General features: G+C 44.0%; 1 protein-coding gene across 5 annotated transcripts in view; it reads left to right on the top strand.

Moving 5' to 3' along the window:
* Positions 1-25,217, top strand: part of SLC24A3 (solute carrier family 24 member 3) — a 221,458-nt gene that overhangs the window by 9,829 nt on the left and 186,412 nt on the right. Inside the window, exons 1-2 of one of the 5 annotated variants that reach the window (XM_061587765.1) lie at positions 4,288-4,469; positions 25,052-25,189. In XM_061587765.1, the coding sequence (XP_061443749.1) occupies positions 25,081-25,189 (109 nt within the window). In that variant the 5' untranslated portion in view covers positions 4,288-4,469; positions 25,052-25,080. Of the gene's footprint in view, positions 1-4,287; positions 4,470-4,837; positions 4,945-14,856; positions 14,892-15,996; positions 16,079-25,051; positions 25,190-25,217 lie in introns of those variants that run through there. The other 4 variants (XM_061587745.1, XM_061587770.1, XM_061587755.1 and 1 more) reach the window with 4 other exon arrangements.

The following is a 25,217-nucleotide window of genomic DNA, read 5'->3' on the forward strand; positions in this document are numbered from 1 at the left end:
TTCTGCTAGCATCCAGTTCGGACAGTAGGAGAGCCGAGTGAAAAGAAACTGCGTGTGACTCTATAGTTATGAACCAATGTGGAGTGGAGCAGACGACACCCCCATGTGTTGAAATAGGGAGGGACCCTCATCTCTGGGAAAGTGGCCCTTAGAGAGCCAGAGGAGAGCCAGAGAGAGAGAGTAATAAGTAACAGGTGGCAACTGCTGGAGTGTGAAGTCCCTGGACCTGGATGCACAGAATTTGGGAGGAAGTGTGAGAGAAGAGGGTGTGGTGCCACCTGAGTGCTCAGCCAGTGCTCATGCCTCAGCCTCCCCCTTCCCCAGTGGAAGGGGGGGGGACACTGCAGTGACTGTGACCAAACTCACTCCTTCCTTCTGGAGGGTTGTAGTGGAACACTGTATGTGCAGTTGATGTTTGTTCCGCTTCACGCACCCAGACCGTGGTGGTGTAAGGCTGAAGTGCTCAAGAGCGTTTGACCAGCACTAGCAATGGTTAGAATGAAGTGCCTCAGATTTGGCAACAGAGGCATTCTTTGCATGTGGGAACATGTGCCTCTTCCGTGTATGTGGGATGCCTCTCCCCACTATTGTGGGGGTGGGGAATCATGTTAGAGTAATACAGTTCAAACAAGACACAAACCCTCTTCCGGTGTTCATGCTGCCATCTTACTCAATGCAGGAGCCGGAGTCAGGATCTTGCTGAGTAGCCCCGCCCCTTCGGTTTCCTATGAACAGTGGAACCATTTGTACTGGTGAAGCCTTTGTGCGTACAGCCACAGGCACAAAGGCTTCCATGTCACCTGGACTCCAGTCACACAGGGTTCTGGGTTGCATGGAACCTTTTGTGCCCTTTGTCACTACGGACAGTTTCACTGAGTAACATGGGAGTGTTAACACCTGAAAAGGACCGCAGCGTTTTCATATATGGGAAAGTTGGATGACAGTTGTACATTCCCGTTCCCTTGCTTACTTCAGTGGGGCTCTTTTCCCTGGTATCCCCAGTTGTTAGAAGGGCGGGGAGGCTGCTGTTGGGTGTTTGTACCTGTAGTCCTGAGGCAGGGTACCTGTTAGTGTTCCAGGAGGAGAAGCATCGCGATGTGCTCAAGTTCCCATGTCTGTTCAGAAGACAAGCCATCAGCACAAAAACCCCCTGCTCCCTCTGAAGTCAGTGGGAGGGACATTTCTTGTACCAGGTCTAGGTCTGGTGTAAAGGTATGTTTTCTGGCTGTAATGTGGCATGGATCGAAGGAATATAGCAGGAGTGGGGAACCTGTGGCCCTCCCGATGTTGTAGGCCTACAGCTGCCATCATCCCTGACCATTGGCCATGCTAGCTGGGGCTAATGGGAGTTGGAATCCAACAACATATGGAGGGCTACAGGCTCCCCATCCCTGGAGTAGAGGATATGGCATAAGTGTACTTTTCTCCCACAGCTCCACTCCAGTTCGGCTGTTCCCATTCTGTCAACATATTTTCATCAGTGGTACAGGACTTCTGTCGGCATATCTAGCATGGTGAAGGCATATCTAGGGTTCAGCAAACATAAAAGGACTTTCACCAATCCTAAAGCCCCTAAGCGAGCTGTAACTCCAGTATAGGATTGTGCCTCTAGTCAGCTCATTGAATAACATTCTTGGTATTTAGCAAGGTTGTGAATTTTAATTACGAGGGATGCAATTGAGAGATATTGCACAGATTTCCTTTTTAGGGCACAGAGCAAGAGAATCGAGGGGGAGCAGTTCTGCTGGGAGGAATTTTCACTCACAGCTGTTTGTCTCTGTTCTGAGTTTGTGATATGCATTTGCTAGAAAAGCAAACACAGATCAAGATTTTGAAGTAATTTACTCTGAAAAAATGATGTCTTCATGAAGTATCTAATTACTTCCTAGCATCACTAAGGGCTATATGTACTCTACAATAAAAAATAAATTAATTCTGCAGCAAAGCAATACAAATTCTGTATTGAGGAAAGCTGAATTCTTCATAAATTAGCATTTAAAAGCCGGGCTCTGAGCGGTAGTGATTCCCCAGAGACATCTTTCCTAGCCTTTCAACTGCTGATTTTTAACTGGAAATGAAAACTAGTTTGAAGGTGGGACCTTCTCAACAAAGAAAGCACTCTTTGACTTCCTGTATACCTTAAGCAAATCAAGTACATTTGCATATGCATGCTTATTTTGCACAGCGTATTCTAAATTTGCTAGTCACGGAGAGAGGCAGGAAACTATTCAGGGCACTAACCCCCTGCTGCCGTCCAGTGGAAATCTTATTATCTCTATCAATACATGAGCAGCACAATCATCCCAAGAAAGTTGGAGGAAAGAACTGAAGGCAGTTCATGTCAGGATACAAACACCACAGACCAGAATCCTCCTCATCCTGGGAGTCAGATGTTCCCAAAGAGCTAATACGATGCCACTGCTTGTTATAAAGTGTCACATTCCTTTAGATGTTCTGTGGGGCAAGCCATTAGGCTGCATCTGGCACTTGCAAATAGTTTCTCTGCTTGCTTCCCAGTCACCTTCCTCCTTGATGTTTCCTACATCAGCCTCCTGGTCACTACCCTTCCCTCTCCTTCAACTATGGAAATTACAGCGTTGGCTTGGCCTCGTGTCAGGCTCCAGACTGCACCTCACCGGGCTGCCTCTGTTTCCAGGCACATGCAGCTTCTCTTACTGTTGGGACTTGATTTTGCCAGCACTGTGGCACCTGACAACAGTACATGGCTAGATGGGATGTATGTGATGTGATCATCAGGCCTGAAAGTTTCAGGATGTTTTAGAAGGACCTAAAAAAACCCTAATCAGCTAAGCCATCAGAATGTCTAAAACGCCCCTCTGTGTTTCACATAGTGCCCTTCATGGTTAGATTATGTAGCTGAAATCGAGGTGCTCCTAGATCCACCACTGAATCCAGGTTTCTGAAACTTTCGTTAAACCATTGTGACTTCCAAAACACTATAAAATTGCAATCTTTATCAAAAAGCTAAAAATGGAAAAGACAGCAGACCAAATCATAAAAAGGAGCAACAATCAATTGACAAATCCTTTTAAATGCCTTTCTGACCACCTATGAAGTTGAGCATAAATTAATACTGCCTGGCAGTGCATTCTACAGGGCTGGAGCAATGGCTGTGAAAGCCCCCACGATGGCTTTGCTGTTCTTCCATGTTCTGATTATGGACCTTTGAACAAAAATGCTCCACTGGCGTTTAAGAGGGGTATCTTGCATGTGTGAGAGTGTGTGCATGGTGTGTGCCAAGGTCTTCAGCTATGAGGGATTAAACTGCAAACCTTTTGAGAGCTGACATGGAACCCTGGCCCCATTGAACCATGATCTTTCATTGGACCCTGATAGCTTTCTGGGCTCTTTGCCAGTGGCCAGCGATGATGGGAGTTGTAGTTCAGCAACATCTGGAGGGCCAGAGGTAGCTCACATCCGCTCTTTGTCTTGCTCCAACCATCTCATTGTCCTTTTCTATTTCTATAGAGCATCCCCTTATTATCCCGATTGTTAGTTGTCTTTGGGCCAAACTAGATGGAACATTGTGTGTGTGCCTGCATTTAACTTGTCTTTTATTTTTTAAATAGCAACTGCAAGGGTGAGGGATCAGGATTGGGACCCTGGCACGCACAGAGAGGAATTTTAACCTTCTCCGTCCTTGGGGCACCTGGGAACCTTAGTCCCTGGCGTACTTACAAGATGGCCTGAGGGCTGCCTCTTTCTTCTTTAACATTTTAAACTTCCTTTAAACTTTTTAACACATGTTAAGCTGCTTGGAACAGCTTTGTAGCTGTGCAGTTTTTTAAAAGTCCTTTTAAAATGCTTCTAGAAAGTGACTGTATGTCATAATGTGTGGCCACTTCCTGGGGAATTGTACTGGGGGAAAAAGATGCCTCCCCCCCCCCGGTATCTTTTTCTTCACAATTCCCTCCCCCCTTTGTTTTGTTTTGTGTGGAAGAACATTTAAGCATATGAGCTCTCACTTGCAGTTTGGAGTAGGAGTTTACCAATCCCAGTGAGAACTAGGGGCTAGTGAGAGTGTGCCACAACCCCCCTGGCCAAGGACTGTGGGCAGAATGGGAAGGGCCCCGTTCTCGTCTTGTACAAAGTGCCACCAGGTTGGAAGGCTCTTTGGGAAGGGGCAGAATTGTGAGAGTAAGGCTCGTTTAAGAGATGGGCTGGAAGGAATGAAAGGGTGTGGCAGCTGTAGAGGGAGAGTGGAGGAGCACCAGCTGAGAGGCTAATCATGATAGAGAGCTGTTGTATTAAAACTCAATACAAGATTTGTTGCTAGTTTACAAGAGTTTCTAGCTTTGTTCTATAACACTAGAAACAATACAGGCATGCCCCAGGATCCCTTAGCCAAAACAACCAGTGTTCCCAGCTTTGTATTAGCCCAGCAGATGAGTCTAATATGACCTGACATGTAGAAATGTAGCTGTTTTTCCTAGCATAGTGACAATATGGTGAGTTAAAGCGTTGCCTATTTATTTTCTGTTTGTCAGGCACTGTTAAGCACAGCCTTCCTCAACTTGGTGTCCTCCAGATGTTGGAATATAACTCTCCATCAACCCCAGCCAGCGTGCCCAATGGTCAGGGATGATGGGAGTTGTAGTCCAATAACATCTGGAGGGGCAAAGGTTGGGGAAGATTGCAGTAGAGTAAAGAGCGTAATGAAGGTGGCAACTCTGGTGGCCATAGGGTTGCCAGGTCCATGGCCTGAGACTGATCCTGTATCTTTAGGAGAAGGGAAGTTCAGCCAAGTGCAGGTGTTCCTGCAACTCTGTAATGAGAAAAACCACAAGGTGGAATTCTCCCTCCCCCCTCCACAACTTTTGAAGATACAGAAGACCTCTTGGAGGCCAGGCCTGATTAAGACCTTATCAGCGACCTCCAATAACATCTGTCGTGAACCACCCTGTTCAGATCTTGCAAGTTCAGGTCTGTGGCTTCCTTTATGGAATCAATCCATCTCTTGTTTGGCCTTCCTCTTTTTCTGCTCCCTTCTGTTTTTGCCAACATTATTGCCTTTTCTAATGAATCATGTCTTCTCATGATGTTTCCAAAGTATGATAACCTCAGTTTCATCATTTTAGCTTCTAGTGATAGTTCTCATTTAATTTGTTCTAACACCCAATTATTTGTCTTTTTCGCAGTCCATGATATCCGCAAAGCTCTCCTCCAACACCACATTTCAAATGAGTTGATTTTTCTCTTATCTGCTTTTTCACTGTCCAACTTTCACATCCTTACATAGGAAATACTATGGCCTGAATGATTCTGATTTTAATGTTCAGTGATACATCTTTGCATTTGAGGACTTTTTCTAGTTCTCTCATAGCTGCCCTCCCCAGTCCTAGCCTTCTTCTGATTCCTTGACTATTGTCTTCATTTTGGTTAACGACTGTGCCAAGGTATTGATAATCCTTACAAGTTCCATGTCCTCGTTGTCAATTTTAAAGTTAGATAAATCTTCTGTTGTCATTACTTTAGTCTTCTTGACATTCAGCTGTAGTCCTGCTTTTGTGCTTTCCTCTTAACTTTCATCAGTATTCGTTTCAAATCATTACTGGTTTCTGCTAGTAGTATAGTATTGTCTGCATATCTTAAATTATTGATATTTCTCCCTCCAGTTTTCACACCTCCTTCATCTTGGTCCAATCCTGCTTTCTGTATGATATGTTTTGCATATAGATTAAACAAGTAGGGTGATAAAATACACCCATGTCTCACACCCTTTCCAATGGGGAACCAATCGACTTAAAAATCTGTAACATGTCATACCATCAGTTATCAAGAAAGATGTTATTAGCTTGTAACCATAGTGTGAGTCCTTTCTTGATGTAGACTCATGCACTTATATTCTGCTCACAAGAGTTGCTGGCGGGCATAAGGCTAAGACTGTGTAGGATTCAAAACCGTATTGGGAAATGTGTGTGTGTAGATATGGCTATTAATTAGTGCTTTAATTTCTAAAATGAGAGAGGCTATCTGAATGTCACAGTCTCTTAGCTAGAAAGTCACACTAATTATTATTATTATTATTATTTATTACACTTATATACCGCCCGTCTAGCAAAAGCTCTCTGGGCGGTGAACAACAAAGGATATAATAAAATACACAATATAGTACAATAAAAACATATAACATAAAAACAATGAATGTTCGAAATCAATTACAACAAAAGAGATCAATAACTTAAGTTAAAAATGCAGTGGGAGGAAAGAGGAAGGTTTTGACCTGGCGCCGAAAGGATAGCAATGTCGGTGCCAGGCGCACCTCCTCGGGGAGACTGTTCCACAGTTCGGGGGCCACCACTGAGAAGGCCCTAGATCTTGTCGTCACCCTCCGGGCCTCCCTATGTGTCGGAACCCGGAGGAGGGCCTTCGTAGCAGAGCGTAGTGAGCGGGCAGGTTCGTATCGGGAGAGGCGTTCCGACAGATAGCATGGTCCCGTGCCGTGAAGGGCTTTGTAGGTTAATACCAGCACTTTGAATCTGGCCCGGAAGCATATTGGCAGCCAGTGCAAGCGTGCCAGAACAGATGTTATGTGCTTGGACCGCTTGGTCCTCGTTAACAATCTGGCAGCCGCATTTTGCACTAGCTGCAGCTTCCGAACTGTCTTCAGAGGCAGCCCAACGTAGAGCACGTTGCAGTAATCCAAACGCGAGGTTACCAGAGCATGTACTACCGATGTAAGGTCCTCCTTACTCAGATAGGGACGTAGCTGGTCTACCAACCGAAGTTGGTAGAACGCATTCCGTGCCACCGAGGCTACTTGAGCCTCAAGTGAAAGGGAAGAGTCTAAGACGACTCCCAAGCTCCGAACCCGGTCCTTTAGGGGGAGTGTAACCCCGTCCATGATAGGGTATGTATCCACCATCCGATCAGAGAAGCTATCCACCAGCAGCATTTCAGTCTTGTCAGGATTGAGCCTCAGTTTGTTAGCTCTCATCCAGTCCATTATCGCGGCCAGGCAACGGTTCAGCACATCGACAGCCTCACCTGAAGAAGATGAAAAGGAGAAGTAGAGCTGCATGTCATCAGCATACTGATGGCAACGCACTCCAAAACTCCTGATGACCGCACCCAACGGCTTCATGTAGATGTTAAAAAGCATGGGAGACAGAACCGACCCCTGCGGAACTCCACATTGGAGAGCCCATGGAGTCGAGCAATGTTCTCCAAGCACTACCTTCTGGAGCCGACCCGCCAAGTAGGAGCGGAACCACCGCCAAGCAGTACCTCCAACTCCCAACTCCACAAGCCTCCCCAAAAGGATACCATGGTCGATGGTATCAAAAGCCGCTGAGATATCAAGGAGAATCAACAGAGTTACACTCCCTCTGTCCCTCTCCCGACATAGGTCATCATACAGGGCGACCAAGGCCGTCTCAGTGCCAAAACCAGGCCTAAAGCCCGACTGAAATGGATCTAGATAATCGGTTTCATCCAATAGCGCCTGGAGCTGGCCAGCAACCACTCGTTCCAAGATCTTGCCCAGGAATGGACCATTTGCTACTGGTCTGTAGCTGTTGAGATTTTCTGGGTCCAAGGAAGGTTTCTTCAGGAGTGGTCTCACCACCGCCTCTTTCAGACAGTCAGGGATGTGGTATGGTTATTGCATAGTGAAGGAAAGGTACTCTGCTCATGCCCAGGAATACTTATAATCTGTTTGCTGTCTTGGCATTAAGCACAGGGTTTTTATTTGGCTCGGGTTTATTTAAGTACCACCAACCTCCAAAGATCAAAGACAGACTTAAGGCTACTTAGATATTATACCCCCTCAATACTTTAATCCAGTTCAGTGCTGTACTTTTCCTGTAGTAAGTGTTTCTGGGGCTTAAGTTCACAGGGACACTGTGTCCTCTTGAGTCCTTCAACCCTAATCCCAGATGATGGGGGAGGTGAAGACAGGGGCTTGACATTTGTGAGTGGTTATTCATTTGTGAGTGAAATGCATTCTGTATATGCTCAGAGGCACACATTCCTTCATACAGATATTCAGGGCCGGTTCCAAGGGGCGGCCAGGTGGGGCACTGGCCTGAGGGCCCTGCAGCTACAGGAGCTCCTGAGGGGCCCCTGGGGGGCCCTCTGCTCCCCTTCCACGATCTGTGGCAGGAGCCACGGATTGCAGGACAGGAGGAGCTTCCAAGCCGCCCACCATTCCCCCGGTTCACCTACCTTTCTCTACAGTTGTTTGCGGCTGTGCACACTGTGCCCGCAGGGTTGCCATCAATAAAGATGGCGGCCGAGGTTTCCATAAGGGACTGAAGCCTCTGCCGCCATCTTGGTTGATGGCAGCAATGCGTGCACTGCGTATCATCAACCAAGATGGTGCCAGAGGCTTCAGTCCCTTACCGAAACCCAGCTGCCATCTTTATTGATGGCAACCCTGCGCGAACAGCAGAGAAAGGTAGGTGAAGGTGGGATGGCGGGTGGCTCGGAAGCTCCTGTCTTGCGATCTGCGGCGCGGCTCGTGCTGCAGATTGCAGAAGGGGAGCAGAGGGGCCCGGGGCAGCCTGATGCCCAAGGGCCCCAGCATTCCTGGAGCTGGCCCTGATGGGAAGCATCAGAATGGCATGGGGGGTATTTTCAATTTAACATTGCGGAATGTGAAAAATTCTCGCTGGCTATAGTATACAGCCACTCTTGTGGCTGTATAATGATTTAATGATGTATTTACTAGAAATTATATACATATATATATTCTGTCTCCTTTTCTTTTTCGTAAAACTTTTGTTAGCCATGACAGTTTTGTTGATCTGTTGTCACTTTTGTATTTGATTTTGTTTAAATCAAATTAAACAAACAAACAAACCTGAACTTAGACCGGACAGCCCTTCAAACAGGACATTTTCAAACAGAGGACTATCATCTGACAGCCTTCTAAACAGAGAACTGTCTTGGGTAAAGGAGGACACCAGACCTCCCTACATGGGAGTGGGGAACAGAAAGCAGCCCTCTTGTTATTGCAGGATTGGAGATGGGGCATATGAGAGACAAAGACAAAAGCCAGCGTGACACTTGGACACTGCCAAAAGCCAGAAATATCAACAGTTTAGATTTTGCATTTGTAAGACGTAAATCATTAAGGAAATGAATGTTCTGATGGAAGAATTACGATTCCCCTGAGCAGTGATGAAATGGAGAAACAGTAAAAGCTAAAAATATTCAAGGCATTGATATTTAAATCAGTAATCTCCCCGTGCCTCTAGGAGGATGAGCTCAGTCCCCTTGTTTCAGATGACAGCAGAAAGCTATAATGAAAATAAATGGCTTGACTGAAGAAAAATTAAGTGGCACAGTACATGTATGCAGTGGTATTTGGTACAGAGAAACGTGTACAATGATGAAAGTTAAAACAGAGATAAGCCTACTGTTTTTGTTCATAGTGGGATACCTAATTAAGTTGAAAGATAGCTCCTAAATATATTTACAATTCACTAATAGGCAAAAAAAAACCTTGTGGTTTAAGAACGTACCTATACCCCACAGATATTTCTATTCAACATTAAAAAGCAGGGAAATTGGGCAGCTATAGTGAATGCACCAGGGGAGCAGGAGATCTGACCTCCTGAGATATTGTACTGCCCTACAAATTTGTCAAAATGTAAACACAATTTGGGTTGGTCTTTCACAGCCCAATCCACTTGCTGTGTAGCTTGGAAGAATTTGGAAACACGTGCCTCTGAGCATATGGTGAGTGGTGGCAACACCTGCCATCTCCAAAGATGGAGAATTATATTTTTGTATGTTTGTTGGTGGTGTTCTTACTTTGCTTCTTTCCTGTGTTACTAATGTTTCTACGGAGAATTTAATCTAGAAAATGTTATTTCCCTCATTATTCATCCTAGAAACCTGTGCCAAGTTTATTTATTAATTTCAAAGCCTTTTTATTGGTCAGTGTCATATGATGGTGGAGACAGCCTTTTGTGTTTCAAATTGGAGGTTATGTTCTATTTCTATTTTGGGTGCATCAACAGTTGAATCTGAAACTACAGTTTAATGTAAAATCAGACTGATTACAATATGTTGCTACTTCAGCAATCACTCTAGCTGTTCGAAAAAAGAGGATGCATGTTTTCAGCCTGCTCTGTTTCAACCACTTCATTTAAGGCAAGGTGGGCATGGTCAATTAAAAACATAGAGCACACCTAGAATTTTGCTAGAATATATTTCATCTCCCACTGTTTTATCTTGTGCAACCTGAGACACTCCTCATGTCCATTGGAAACTATTCTGCAGAACAGTCAATGCCATTATTCCACAATTGTTTTTGGAGTTTTTATTTAGTGTTGCAAAGTGTTGCTGTACTTCACATATTCACAGAAACAGAAGCAAAAGGAAATGATTTACTATAGGAAACATCACTAAAATTGCAAAGTAAATCAGACATATTTAAAGTGACCATCTGAACTATATCAAGTTTCTTAATAATGTTGCTTCCTCCCTGCTAAAACAAGATCAGCACAGCACGTCTTCTTTCTATTATTTGGGCTGATTGCAGGTGGTGCCACCACTCACCATATGCTGAGAGGCACATGTTACTAAATTCTTCCAAGCTACACAGCAAGTGGATTGGGCTGTGAAAGACCAACCCAAATTGTGTTTACATTTTGACAAATTTGTAGGGCAGTACAATATCTCAGAGAGGAGGTCAGGTCTCCTGGTCCCCTGGTGCATTCACTATAGCTGCCCAATTTCCCTGCTTTCTAAAGTTGGATAGAAATATCTGTGGGGTATAGGTACGTTCTTAAACCACAGAGGTTTTTTTTTTTTTTGCCTATTAGTGAATTTCTCTGCTTTTTAATCTGGGAGGTAAGAAATGGGATCCTGTCCAAGTTTGCTAAGAATGGATTGATCATTTGCATGGTTATTGAGTTCAGTGGGATTTACTCCCCTGCAATCATGTTTAGGATAGGTGAAACTGAGCACAGGGGATGGGGAGCAGAGGAGGAGGAGGGAGGGGAGGAACCGCATAGCGGAGAAGGAGGATGGGAGCAGGCAAGAGGGGGAGGGGAGTAGGACAGGTTTGATCATTTGCATGTTTATGGAGTTCAGTGGGATTTACTCCCGTGCAATCATGCTTAGGATAGGTAACACTGACCAGGAGAGAAGGAAGGAGGGCTTGAGTGGGCAGGGGAGGAGGAAGAAGGAAGAGGAGAAGGGAGAGGAGAAGGGAAGGAGGGGAAAGGAAGGTCGTATCATTTGCATGCTTATTGAGCTCAAAGCGATTTACTCCTATGCAATCATGGTTAGGATAGGTAAAACTGACCATGGGGGAGGCGGAGGGGGAAGTGGAAGGGGAAGGGAACGGAGTGGATTGGAGGGAGGCAAAGGAAGGGGGAGGGCAGGTTTGATCATTTGCATGCTTATAGAGTTCAATGGTATTTACTCCCGTGCAATCATGCTTAAGATAGGTAAAACTGACCATGGGGAGGAGGAAGGAGAGGGGGAGGAGGGGGAAGGGGAAGAAGGGGATGGGGATTTGTTTATTTATTTATTTATTACATTTATGTACCTCCCCATAGCCAAGGTGGAGGGAAGCGGCAAGAGGGAGGGGATAGGAGGGAGAAGGGAGGATGGGTTTGATCATTTGCATACTTTCTGAGTTCAAAGGGATTTATTTCTGTGCAATCATGTTTGAAAATGGAAATGGACTGCCTTCTATTCAATCCCGACTTATGGCAACCCTATGAATAGGGTTTTCATGGTAAATGGTATTCAGAGGGGTTTACCATTGCCATCCTCTGAAGCTGAGAGGCAGTGACTGGCCCAAGGTCACCCAGTGAGCTTCATGGCTGTGTGGGGATTTGAACCCTAGTCTCCAAGGTCATAGTCCAACACTGACCTGGGGGAGGGGCAGGGAGGGGAGGAGATTGGGTGGATGGGCACTGGACAGAGGGGAAGCCCCTTTCCTTTCCAAAAGGAAAACATTGTGAACTGTATCATTGCTTTTCAGGTTTCCCCCCACCTTTTTATTCTACAGCAGGCACATGTAGCCTCCCACCCAAATTTAAACCAAAGCTGTCCCTGGCCACATCCATACCAGGCCTTTATTTCTCTTTAGACAGTCATGGCTTCTCTCAAAGAATCCTGGGAAGTGTAGTAAGTGAAGGGTGCTGAGAGTTGCTGGGAGACGCCCTGTTCCCCTCACAGACCTTCAATTAGAGTGGCTGACTGTTAAACCAGTCTGGCCACTGGACCTCTTTCAGTGGAATAGGAGTCTCCTCTCAAGCACCCTTCAGAAACTACACTTTCCAGGATTATTTGGGGGAAGCCATGACTGTCCCAAGTGAAATCCAAGTCTGGTGTGGGTATGGCCCCCTGATTAGGCAAGCCCAGCCGCTGTGAGTCTGGCTTTTAGAACACTGACAGTTGGTTCTTACTGAGCATGCCCAACATTATCATTGAGTTCCAGCCAAAATTTCTTAAATTAATTAAAGATCAGGCAGGCATTTTTTAAACTTTTAAACTGATGAAGGTCAGAGTATGGGGCAAGGTCAGTATTAGGATTACAGGTACTCTGTGAACATGGCTGATTTTTAATGAATTTCAACAGATTATGCGAACTCTGACAGAAAAAAGTCCAAAAGGGCTCTGGGTTTTTTCTCTCTCTTTTTAGACTTTGAACTCCCTATTCTCTCTGACTGTTTTGTGTATCGCCATGAAAATTGACAGGGTTGTTAAGCAAGCGTTTCTGAGTTCTGGACTATAAGATTTGTAAGGTTTTGTTTTGAAATGAGCTTGTGGGAAGCATCACAATGGCATGGGGGGTATTTTCAATTTAACATTGCGGAATGTGAAAAATCCACACTGGCTATAATATACAGCCACTCTTGTGGCTGTATGATACAGATCTGTAAGATCACTGAGATCATGTGGGAAATTCTTCTCATGGAACTGCACACTATAGAATGTCATTGGGCGGTGACTCAAAAATGGGCATTTTCTGATGTTCGCTTGTACTGTGGAATGCCTTTTCCTCTGCCATATGCAAAGCAGCAACCATCAGTTGCTTCAGACATTTGTGAAGACTTTTCTTTTTGCCGAGGCTTTCCCGGATCCATAAGATTGGACCGTGTTTGATATGTTTTGAACCCTCTGCATTTCTGTTTTATTTGCTTTTATATGCCTTTATGTGTTTTTATACTTCTACTTTATTGAATTTAGGTTGTGCTTTTGTTTTAATGTTTTAATAATATACTGTTTGCTTTTTAGACTGTACATCACTTAGAGATTTTTGAAATATGAAGCAGTATAGCATCCTGGGACACAGCCCTTTGGGCCAGTGCTAGGCTAAGATAGGTTACACATGCTCCAAAGTATTTTGCGCCCCCATGGTACAACTTTTGAAAACAGCAAGTTGGAAATTGGAAACTCTAGGACCACCTCACACATTTAAACACTGAGCATATCTATTTTAAGTGTACATCAAAAAATGTAACGAGTGAATGAGACAGCCATGTGATAGTAAATAGCTCTACGTATGTGTGGGGGAGAGATGGGGGAGAAATTTGTTCACTCCACATTTTAATATTGTGGTGAATAATTCAAACTTCCTGATCCAATATGTGAACTGTAACACAGCTATCCTGTGAAATTCTCTGAATTTTGTGGTGTAGTTCTCTACCCAAAACATGCATCCAAAAATGTTATACAGTGAAATCTCATAATGTGAGGGTCAGGGGACAAAGGATGTGTTATAGGGCTTCCATGTTATAATGAAAACTGCACTGAGCGTTAAAGCCAGCAAATACTGTACTACTACTTCCTAGAGAGGCAACTGTCAGGACCCTTCCTGTCAGAATCCCACCTCAGGCCACTACCTGCTAGGATCCCGCCTGTGGCTACCACCTTGTCACGGTCCTACATCAGGGTCCTGGTTTTTAAATGGTTCTCTCACAGGCTCTAGCAAAGATCTCTCAAGATCCCACTGCTAGGCAGCACCACCAGTCACTCCCAGTAATTCAATATTGCCTTCAGACTGTGCCTTAGTCTCCTCTGTGCCTATTGATACTTTCTGTCTGGGTGCACTTGCAGGCCACAACCCCCCTGTATCTTTGTGCCTATAAAGCATACAGCCCTGGGTTGCTCTGGATACCTGTTGATGTTACACTATCTCTTCACCGCTGCCACCATTGATAGTGTTTCCCAACCCTGGCATATGCCCTGCCCACCCTTCTGGTCTGTGTAAGCCCAGCCAAGGATAAGGCGTTAGGTAAACCAAGAAATATTTATTTATATACACAGGAATAACAAGATTACTTAAAGGTATAGTTTAACAAGTGTATGGTTTCATCAGATGTGTTACTCTTTATGTTACTAGTCATCAATAACCTTCCTCACTACCAGCCTAATCCAATCCAACCCACAAAAACGACTCCAACCTCCCTCAGAACTCCCACCAACCAAACTCCCCCCCTCTCAACAGTTATCCTCTCATTTATACCTTCAGATTCTCAAGCGCTCAGCCAATCATAATAAAACATTCTCCAGCATTCCAGCCCATGTATTCCCCCCTCTCACTCAGTCTACTTACCATATATACTCTAATAAACCCGCACTTACCATATTTACAGTATTATAAATACAGAGGCATCACAGCAATCCCCTCTTTTGCTGCAGTGGGAAGGAAGAAGCAGGAAGGATAACAGAGAGGGAAAAACAAGTGAAATAAAGTTCCACAGACAGTAACAAAAGAAGGCTCAAGAGATAAGCATCCCTTAGGAAAAAACTGCCTGGAAGGAAACGGATGGGAGGGAAGTAGATGTCAGGAAAGAGATTTTTTTTAAAAGCTGAGAGGAAAAAAGACTCAGAAACACCCAGGGGAAGCAAACGGAGAACTCACCAGGGACAAGGAGCACAGTGGACAAAAAAAAGAGGTATAACAAACAGAAAAACAGGATATACAGTATTTTACTTGGGGGACATGGTCATAGCTGTGATATAGTGAGAAGCATTATATCGAGCTTTCTCTGTATTAGGGGAAGTGCACACAAAAATGCATGTATTAGTGAAGTAACATACAAAAATGCATTGTATTAGATAAAAGCAAAAGTAGACAACATTGTATACAAAAATACACATATTAGGAAAAATACACATTTTCATGTGGACTTTAAAAAGAAAGAGCAATGGGGGCAAACTGAATTTAAAAATGGGGAAATGAGAAACTGAAAGGAACAGGTTTGTCCATCTGTAATGTATATGCGTTTATTTTTTCAACATATCCCACCATATGCTTTAATGAGAAACTCCGGATGGATAACCCTAACTTAAAATCCAGTCGTTGTAAGACAATAAAATTAATTGAAGGTAAAGATAGTATGAATGCCAATCACAAATCCATTACAGCAGCAGGTTCTAATAAAACACCATGAGACAGGCAGTCCTATGGTCCAGCAAGCCAGTGCCCACTGTAGCTTCAGTTTAGCTTACTTAGGATCCTGTGCACTCCCAGAAGAAAAGATGAAAAGAAAATAGTAATGCTCCTAAATATAAAACATAACTCAGAAGTTGGGGTTTGGTACTAGGGGATGTTAACTGTTTTTTTCCATACTGTTCTACTAATTTAAATCTCCCCCATAGCTGCTGTTAATGGGTGTGTGTGTGTGCACGAGCTTTTTCCTCATATCCCTCAGTGTCACCTCTCCAGTCCTCAAAGTAGCTGTGCGGGGTCATTAATAGCTAAAAAAAGAGAAAAAACGCATCATGCCCAAACTGCTCAGCTGTTTGAGCAATGAGGCTAACCTGGAATTCTCTTCATTTGTTCAAGTGGACTGTTTTCATCCAAGGGCTGAGCTTAGGAAACACCAGTTGCGAGTTGGCAGCAGAAGTTGACAGGGCGTCACGGTGAACCGATGGTACCTGTGACTTCACAAACCCACCTCTCCTCCTGCACCATCCACAGCGCAGTTTTGCAATCCTTTAAAAAATTATGGTGCCTTTAAAAATGCAGCGAAGGAATGTATAAATGCACATACGGTTCTTTAAAACTACTTTTAGAAAGGAAGACTGCCTTCGTGAGGTGTGGGGAAGATTGACGACTGTTTCGGTTTGATTTGCTGAGGTATGCATCTGTCGTTTATGTTGCAAATATGGGAGGAAGCAAGGCTCACATCAGAGGAGAAAAATCAGAGGAAGAAAAACAATTCTGATTTACTGTTGTGTCTGTAAACGCTCTAAAGCTGTGGAGCTTGTTCTATTCTGAGTTTTCTCTCCTCCCACTAACTTCAGTGACTCTAATTGGATGAGTAGTACATTTAAATATTTGTGTGCCTGTGGTGTATTTGTTTGCATACATTTAAGGCAGCAGGTTTTTTTGTTTGTTTTTTTGTTTTGGTGTAAGCAGTGGCTAGACTACAGCTGTGCATTCTACATGGAGAAGCCTTTGAAGATTGTTTGGAAAATCCTTGATGGAGCAGAATGCTTACCCTCCAACTGTCCCAATTCAGATGGAACAGTCCTCCTCACCCTTCAGTCCCCACATGTTTAAAGAAGCAGCTATGTTTCTTTATGTGTACTAAACATGCCTGTACCCTAACACCCAGAAAATAGACAGCAGAAAAAAGCCATATGAGCTTTTGAAAGGAAAATTCAGAGGGGGGGAGGAAATGAAATTCACGCTTGCATCAAATCAATGCTTCTAATTACCTATTGCACTAGACATTCACCTTGAACATTTGCTTTAAACTTTAACCTAGATGCTTGCTGAAGTTTCTTCTGATTTGCCTCCCATTCCTGATCCCCTTAATTACTTTAATTTATCAAGGATGCTCACATATGAAACAATTAATTACTGAAACCATGAGGTCATTGTGTGATAGTTTTTGTAAAAACAAAACCAAACTCGAATATATGTGCAGATGTCTCAGGAAGAAGATCCATGTCAGAATATAATGAACAATAAACTGAAATTATTGTGCAATTCTGATCTCAGATGATCCTCTGAAACTATGTACTGTAGAACATAACAGGAAGCTTCTGTGTTTTGCAATTTCTTACCTATCTGTTCCATAAGAAAATTTCAGATTCTGAAATGTGAGGGAGTGAAAATGTGGAAGAGCAATAATGACATGGATTATAAACAGTCAGCAGAATCAAATGGTGACGTTTTCTCTGGACTGTGCTACTTCAGGCAGCAAAGGAGGGTTTGTGTGTTTGAATGCCTTCCTTCAGGAAACAAAAGACACCTCCTCTCTGCAAAATATAGTAGCACAAGGACAAAGCTAGACTAAACCGTTCTCCCTGACATGCTAGTTTTGTACATACAAGGAACTTTTTAGGTTGAATATTAAAAACTTGCAACACCCCTCACATTCATCCTGAACTCGTAAAGATTTGCTCCTTGGTTGTACATCAGTGTGGGTCTTCTTATACTTTTTGTTGCCCTAAGTTTTGTGAAAGAGCTTCACTTCACTGCTGTCCTGTTCAAAGGAAGAAATGCAGGGGAGAATGGATGATTAACTGTGCACGACTCCTGGAAAGCTGTGTAGGTTCTTGTCTGCCTGGTTTTACAGTTTTCCTAGAATCTGGGTGGTTGAGAGTTGGTGATCCTGCCAGCACTTGAAAGACCTTTGTTGAAACTTGCAATGATTCTGCAGTGCCACAGTAACAAATCATTCCTTTTGATTGGCCAGTGTTCAACGTGTCTCTTTCCTTTGTCCTGTGCTTGTATGGGGCTGCTCCTTTTTTTAATGCCCAGTTTGCCCAGCAAGGTTGTTTGGGCAGATTCTGAAACAGCAGGAGTTCGAGTCTCTCCACAATATTGTTTGGGGTAAATAGTTCTTTCCACCAGATAAAGCTGTTTCCTGCTCTCATATATGCCCATAGGTAGCCTTTTAAGAGAACAGTTTCCTTATGAGGGGAGTGTGTTGGAGACTCACTGCAATGAACTGTGGATTTACAAGCTGAACAAAGTTGTAGCCAAATATTAATAAAGGTGCAGTACAGGAACACCTTGCCACTCTAAATGAAACCAGGTTTTAAGGGCCAGATGAGTTGCATCCTAATGTACTAAAGGAGCTTGCAAATGTAATCTCAGAGCTTCAGTTTATAATTTTTAAAAATTCTTGGAGAACAGCTGAATTGCTGTGAGACCAAGCAGAAAGTCCCAAAGGGGCATTCTGAGGGCAGGGAGGGGCTGAGCTGGCTCAGGATCCGCTGGATCCTGAACTGGTATCATTGCCATTATGCAATGACATGGGGCTTGATCCAGGCCCAATCGCTGTCCTGGCTCAAAGCTGCCCAAACGATCTCCCTGCCCCTCACCTTACATCCCAGCTGTTGTGTGGGGCAGGGCTGTGGATATGGTGGTGGCCCTGTCACTCTGTACCAGCAGATTTAGGTTAGACATTAGGAAGAACATCTTGATGGTACCAATTAAAATTGTATATTTGTTTTAATGTTCAATGTTTTTAATTTTTTGTAAACCTCCCAGAGAACTTTGGCTATAGGGCAGTATATAAATGAAATAAATAAATAAATAAATAATTGGGGTGGAAAATTTTCCAGTGCTACCCTTGAGGTTGGTCCAGACTAAGTTCAAAGTTCTAGTTTTGGTGTACAAATCTCTATACAGCTTGGGATCAGGATGCCTGAAAGACTGTCTTATCCCTTATATACCCAGTCAATCACTGAGCTCTGCAGGTGAGGGCCTCCTGCAGATACCATCTTATCAGGAGGTCTGTTCCGCACAACATAGGAAGTGGACCTTTAGTGTAGTGGCGCCTACCCTTTGGAATTCCCTCCCCTTAAATATTAGACAGGTGCCCTCTCTATTATCTTTTCAGCATCTATTGAAGACCTTCCTCTTTCAACAAGCCTTTTAGTTGAGACCTTATCCCAGACTGCGTCTACGTTGGAATTGCTTTTTAATATGTCTTTAAATCTTTTCTTCTTTTTTTGAAAAGATGTTTTTAAAGCTTTAAAAAAAGTTTTTAAAGATGTTTTATTTTAATGTATTTTAAAGTCTATTTTTATGATGTTTTAAAGTGTTTGCCGCCCTGGGTTCCTACAGGGAGGAAGGGCGGGATATAAATCAAATCAATCAATCAATCAATCAATCAAATAACAGTGAATTAATTTTCCAAGTATGGACCCTTAAGCGTCCAAAATGTCACCATTTATGCACAAGACGGAGGTATCTGCAAGCCTGGGGGAATCTCAAGGTTTGAAGAAGAACAAAAATAGAGGAAAAAACTTAAAAGTGGGGAAGGACTCAAAACAACTTAATGAGGATGCTTAGTGGGCATGGAAAGCTGACTGACATTTGAAGGGGGGTGAAAAATGGAAAACAGAGGGAAGGGAAATGGGGAAAGGGGCATTGCTAGTCATCTGGAATTCTTTCTGAACATTGCAACACTCCACTCTGCATTTTTCTGCAGGTCCCAGTTGTCTTTTGTAAAACAAGAGTTGCTGAAGCTTTTTTTGAAGCGACATTCTTTGGACAGAGAAGCCAGCTCCATACTGCTCTCACATGTGTACATAGAATCTGTGATTATTCAGAAGTTAAAGAAACATACTCTACATATTGTCAAAGGCACTCTTGTCCTATTACTTTACATATTCCTGGCATTCAAAATCAGTTCTGGAGTTAATTGTTCCCTGGTAAATCCTGGCCCAAGTTAAGCCTTAGAGAAACACTTTACCTTAGTCATTTTGTTCTGGCCTGCCACTTCAGAATTCCTATGCTTGCCATGTGAACCCCCTGAGGACACTAAGAAAGAAAGAAAGAAAGAAAGAGGGTTGTATCTCCAGAGTAATCTCTGACTCCAATCTAAGCAGCAAGTGCAAACCTGCAGAAAAGAAGCACTAGTTAATCTGAGCTCTGCAGCTTAATTATAATGCAGCATTTCATACTAGGCAACAGCTTGGCTCTGTAGTCTCCCAGCAGGGTTCTGTGTGACTGTGCTGCCCATCAGTGACAAAAACTGAAGGGTTGTGCTTATTTCTTGCAATTTGCTCAGGCTGTTAAAAAAAATGAGGGCTTGTTTTTCTTATTTGATATGAAAACTTCTGACTATGGTTCTTATTCATCCGGTAACTAGTCATTTCTATGCCTGAGGTAAACTCCAATTCTAGGGCCCCATCCACTCATGGGGGAAAAAATGTCCTGGGAGATTATATGATAGGTTAACAAAGTTTAAAAAGTATAACATTGTGGACTGAATGTTCTTTATAAAATCTGGAATGAGTTTAGAATGGCTGTGGCCCTTTAACAGTATGGATGCGGATATCCCAAGTTCTTCCTGCTGCTATAGTGCAAGGAAAGCTCTGACTGCTGCTGTCCAATCAGGAAGAATCAGAGCCATGTGTCTCTGATTTTCTCCTCCCTACTAGCAATATTCAGTGACATTTATATATTACTAGACCAATGAGCAGCTACAAAGGCACCACTTTGTCTGGCCTGCTGCTCTCACTAAGCCTCTGAGTAAGCTGATCTCTGGCTTGTGCAGTGCATTCTTATGTATGTCTACTCAGAAGTAACTTAATGCACCTCTGTCAGGAGAGAAAAGGCTGACAACTGTATTGTCACACTCACTGTAGAATGTCTGTAGAGGAATTAGGACTGGAACCGACACTCTCCACTGGTTCACATTTATTTATTTTTAAAATTTACATCCCAGCCTTCCTCCCAGATGGAGCCCATTTAGAGAAATGACTACCACTAAGTATCTAGATGTTGATGATAACCATTAGTCATAAGAGCATAAGCAGAGCCTGCTGGGTCAGGCCAAAGGCCCTATTAGTCCGGCATCCTGTTCTCCCAGTGGCCAACCAGATGCCCATGGGAAGCCTGCAAGCAGGACCTGAGCATAAGAGCACTCTCCCCTTCTGCTGTTTCCAGTAACTGGTGTTCAGAAGCAGGGCCGGTTCCAAAGGGCGGCCAGGTTGGGCACTGGCCCGAGGGCCCTGCAGCTCTAGGAGCCCCTGGGGGGACCCTGAGGGGCCCTCCACTCCCCTTCCACGATCCCACGGATCACAAGATGAGCTTCCGAGCCACCCGCCATCCCCCGCGCTTCACCTACCTTTCTCTGCTGTTCGCGCAGGGTTGCCATCAATAAAGATGGCGGCCTAGGTTTCCGTAAGGGACTGAAGCCTCTGCCGCCATCTTGGTTGATGGCAGCAATGAGCGCGCTGCATGCCATCAACCAAGATGGCGGCAAAGGCTTCAGTCCCTTACGGAAATCCCAGCCGCCATCTTTATTGATGGCAACCCTGTGCGAACAGCAGAGAAAGGTAGGTGAAGCACTGGAGATGGCAGGGGATGGCAGGTGGTTCGGAAGCTCGTCTTGCGATCTGCGGGATCACGGAAGGGAAGCAGAGGGGCCCGGGGCAGGCTAATGCCCAAGGGCCCCCACATTCCTGGAGCCGGCGCTGTTCAGAAGCATACTGCCTCCTGACTGTGGAGGCAAAGCATAACCATCATTGCTGATATCCTTGGATAGCCTTATCCTCTGTGAATTTGTTTAATCCTCTTTTAAAGTCCTCCAGGTTGGTGGCCATTGCTGCCTCCTCTAGGAGCGACTTCCATAGCTTAATTATGCGCTGTGTGTAGAAGTACTTTCTTTTACCTGGCCTGAATCTTCCAACATTAGCTTCATTGGATGTCCACAAGTTTTGGTGTTATGAGAGGATAAAACCTTTTCTCGATCCTCTTTTTCTATGCCACGCATAATTTTATACACTTCTGTCATGTCACCTCTGACTTGCCTTTTCTCTAACTAAACCCCCCCAAATGCTGCATTCAGCCTTTCAGGCACGAATACATGAACAGGACTACAGGGTTACAACTTTTTTCCTTTATTGATTCCACTCCGGTGTCTTTCACAGCAACCTGACACACACAAATTTAGCAGGTGATGCTTTTCTTAGCGTGGAGGGAAGTGCTGGGGAGAAAATATCATTTGCTAAATTTCTGTGCCCGACGTACAGGGCAGGGCATGTTAAAAAGGTAGCTACTCTCAACTTGCGCCTGCTTAAAGCAGTTCCTTTATGTGTCATGACCTCCTAGATCCTGTGCAGGCAGACCTGTCCAACAGCCCTGCTGCTGAGTCCTGTGTTTTTCCCAGAGGCCGACAAGGTAGAAAGCCCTATGGGAAGCAGGATGTGTGGGGAAGACATAGCTGTAGACTTTTTAACTGAAGCAAGAAAGAATGAAACTTTTCTTTAAATGGAAATTTGGCATAAAGCTTCTCCAACTTTTTGCTGAAAGGGGCTGAGCCATGTGCTGTGCTGCATACAACGGATGGGCATCCTACTGGCTCCTCAGTGTTTGCAGCCCTGCCAGATGTTGCTGGCGCATGAACATGCACTCTCTGATTAATCAGAGCAGCATGCAAATTTCCAGGGTGAACAGGCTCTTGCAATTTTCTAAAAAAGAAAAAACACACCCGTTGGAGAGTTGCTATGTGTTTGTGTTGACGCTGCCAGCACAGAGTGTTGCTCATCAGCATCTCTTCTAAAGCAAAGCAAAGAATGAGGGCAGTCCAGAAGTAAAAAGGCCTACACAGATCATCACTGTGCATGTCTCAGACCTTCAAAAACCTGAAAACACTCTTTCTGCAATCTGCAAATATTATATAAACATGCTTGTCAGAAGAGCATGCCAACTGCTGGGCCAAGTTTCGTCTTGTTCAACATTGTGCTTCCAACAACCACATGCCACTGGAAGCCTTTTTAATGCTCTTTACTTTAGTAAGTTTCTATAGCTCTTTATTTTGTTTCAGTTTTATTTGCAATTGCAGGGTCAGTTGACACTAAGATGAAAGTGAAACTCTTGTCCTGTTGTTTGTATGAAAAAGGACCGTATACCTGAATAATAGAGTGCCTGCTTTCTATACATAAACCCCAGGTCCAGTCTCTGGCATCTCTAGTTAAAATGATTGCAGAGGGCAGGGTTGTGAAAGGCCTTTGGCTGAAGAACCAGTTGGCAGTACTGGACTAGAGGAACCAGTGGTCTGGCTCATTTCAAATTAGGTATGTTCGCCCTCCCATCATTTTTTTCTAGTTTTCCTAACGAGATGCCCTTCTAGCAGTGTCATCAGTGGGATCCACTCCACAGTCTGAACTTTCAAGGAACTGTCCAAGGTGCTGGAGCGGATTCCACTGTCCCAATGACATGGAGCCATCAGCTGCCACTGCCTTCTAGGTTTCAGCTGTGACAATTTGGCTAATTATTTTTGTCTCTTTTGGGCGAGGGCTCAGTTGTTTCGCCAACACTTCTCCCCCTCCCATGTGCTATTTCAGTGGTTCACGTCTCCTTTGAGGCCACCTCCTCCTCTGCCAACCTATTTGGGCAATATAGAAACTCATCATATAACGCCCACTCTATCAGGGTCTACACCAGAGCTTGGAAAAGTTACTTTTTTGAACTACAACTCCCATCAGCCCCAGCCAGCATGGTGCTGGCTGGGGCTGATGGGAGATGTAGTTCAAAAAAGTAACTTACACACAGATCTTTCTAGTAACCAATTTCTTACACTTCTGCTTGTCCTATCCCTGTATTTTTAGGTAGAATTGTGATGGACCTGTATTGGCACTGTTGCTTGATCAGCTTTCCTGGGAGAGTATGTACATGCTTAAAGAGAAATTGAATGTTGCAGGGAAACCCGGAAGCAGCAAAATTTCAATTACTGTACAAGTAGCAAAATCACAACCCCACCAGCAATACTGTATGTCCGAAATGCAAGTTGTCTGGGGACAGGCCACAGCTCATATTTTGCATATAAAAAGGCCCAGGTTCATTTCCTGTTACTCAATACCTAATCCTTTCCCTCCTTTCAAACCATGGCCCATGATGCTATATCCCAGTTTAGGGGTACTGAGGTGGGAATAAGAAAATTTGAGTTCAAATGCTGCTCTTCCTTGATGGTGCCCTGACCCGTCTCATTTCTAACATCTGTCTCCATTCAATATTGTTAGCATTGTTTACAGCTAGCATGTATGGGAAATTCCACAGTACTGAAAAAACTAACTTTGGCAACAGAAGGGTGTAGAATCTAGACTCATAAGGACAGGAACATGTGAAAACACTGTAGAAAGACTGCAATTCTGAAACCTTTGTTTTAGTGTCATAGGCCCACACTGATTACCCTACCATGCCCTCCTTCTCCCATTGACTTTTATACTTGATCCATGTTGCTATAGTCATTGTAGTAGAAGTGTAGAACCAGTAGTGTGGCTGCAAATTCAGAAGTGCAGGGTCCCTTCATGGTAGTCACACCATGCCGCCTCACAGCCATGACCCTACACAGCCACGCTCCCTTCTAAAATTACACAACCTTCTAAGCTTATACAGCAAAATGAGTTTTCAGTCTCTTATTTTGTTTGGAGTACTTTCCCTTACTGATACATTGCAACAATCAATGCCGATCTCCATCTGTTGCTTTTCAGTATTTCCACCATTTTCTATGCATGTATATGGACAAATGTACTAAAATGCAGTTAGGTAAGGCTTCTTTTTTGAATTTCTCTTCTTGGTTGTCATACTAAGACTCAGAGTAACTGCATTTGGGCAGAGCTAAAGAGTTTTAGGAGGAAACTTAAGCATGGAAATTCCTGGTCCTAACCTCTTGTGTTGGCTGCATCACACAGTCATTCTTAGGCATATTTATTTGCATTTCTCCTTACCATGCACAACACACATATTTAGAACATAATTAAAAGCTGAAACATCATCACACACACTTTCTCCCCCCCCCAAACTTATTTTCTCTCTCTTTCCCTCCTCCTCCCCTATTATTACTGGCTTTGAGAAAAACTACACATCTTCCCCCCTTTTTATTGTTGCTGGGTTGAGAATAAGATCCTTGTTAACAAACCAGCCAACTAACCAACAAATGAACAGGAGGCCATTGAGCAGAGAAAGAGCAAGAGAGCCTCCCTGCAGCTCAAGTTTTCACCTTCCTACCTCCTTTTCCACTTTACCTTGCTTGCTCTCCATTATTGTCTCCACACACCTCAGTCTTTCCTGCATGCTCTGTACAGCTGTGCTCTCCACTCAATGAGATTGATGTAGTATGTACTCTTTCCTCTCTAGGTTATGATGTTCTGAACTCTGCTTTGGAAATGAGTGACAAGTGGATTGGGCGAAGGCTACTGCAGGAAGCTGAGGAGAATGTTACAGATAATCCTGCAGAGACAGAACGTCTCTATCTGAAAAATTGCACTGAACCAGGTAGGATTGACTCCCTTCTCCCTCTCTT

This window comes from Rhineura floridana, chromosome 1, assembly GCF_030035675.1.
Source record: "Rhineura floridana isolate rRhiFlo1 chromosome 1, rRhiFlo1.hap2, whole genome shotgun sequence".
Taxonomy (NCBI): Eukaryota; Metazoa; Chordata; class Lepidosauria; order Squamata; family Rhineuridae; genus Rhineura; species Rhineura floridana.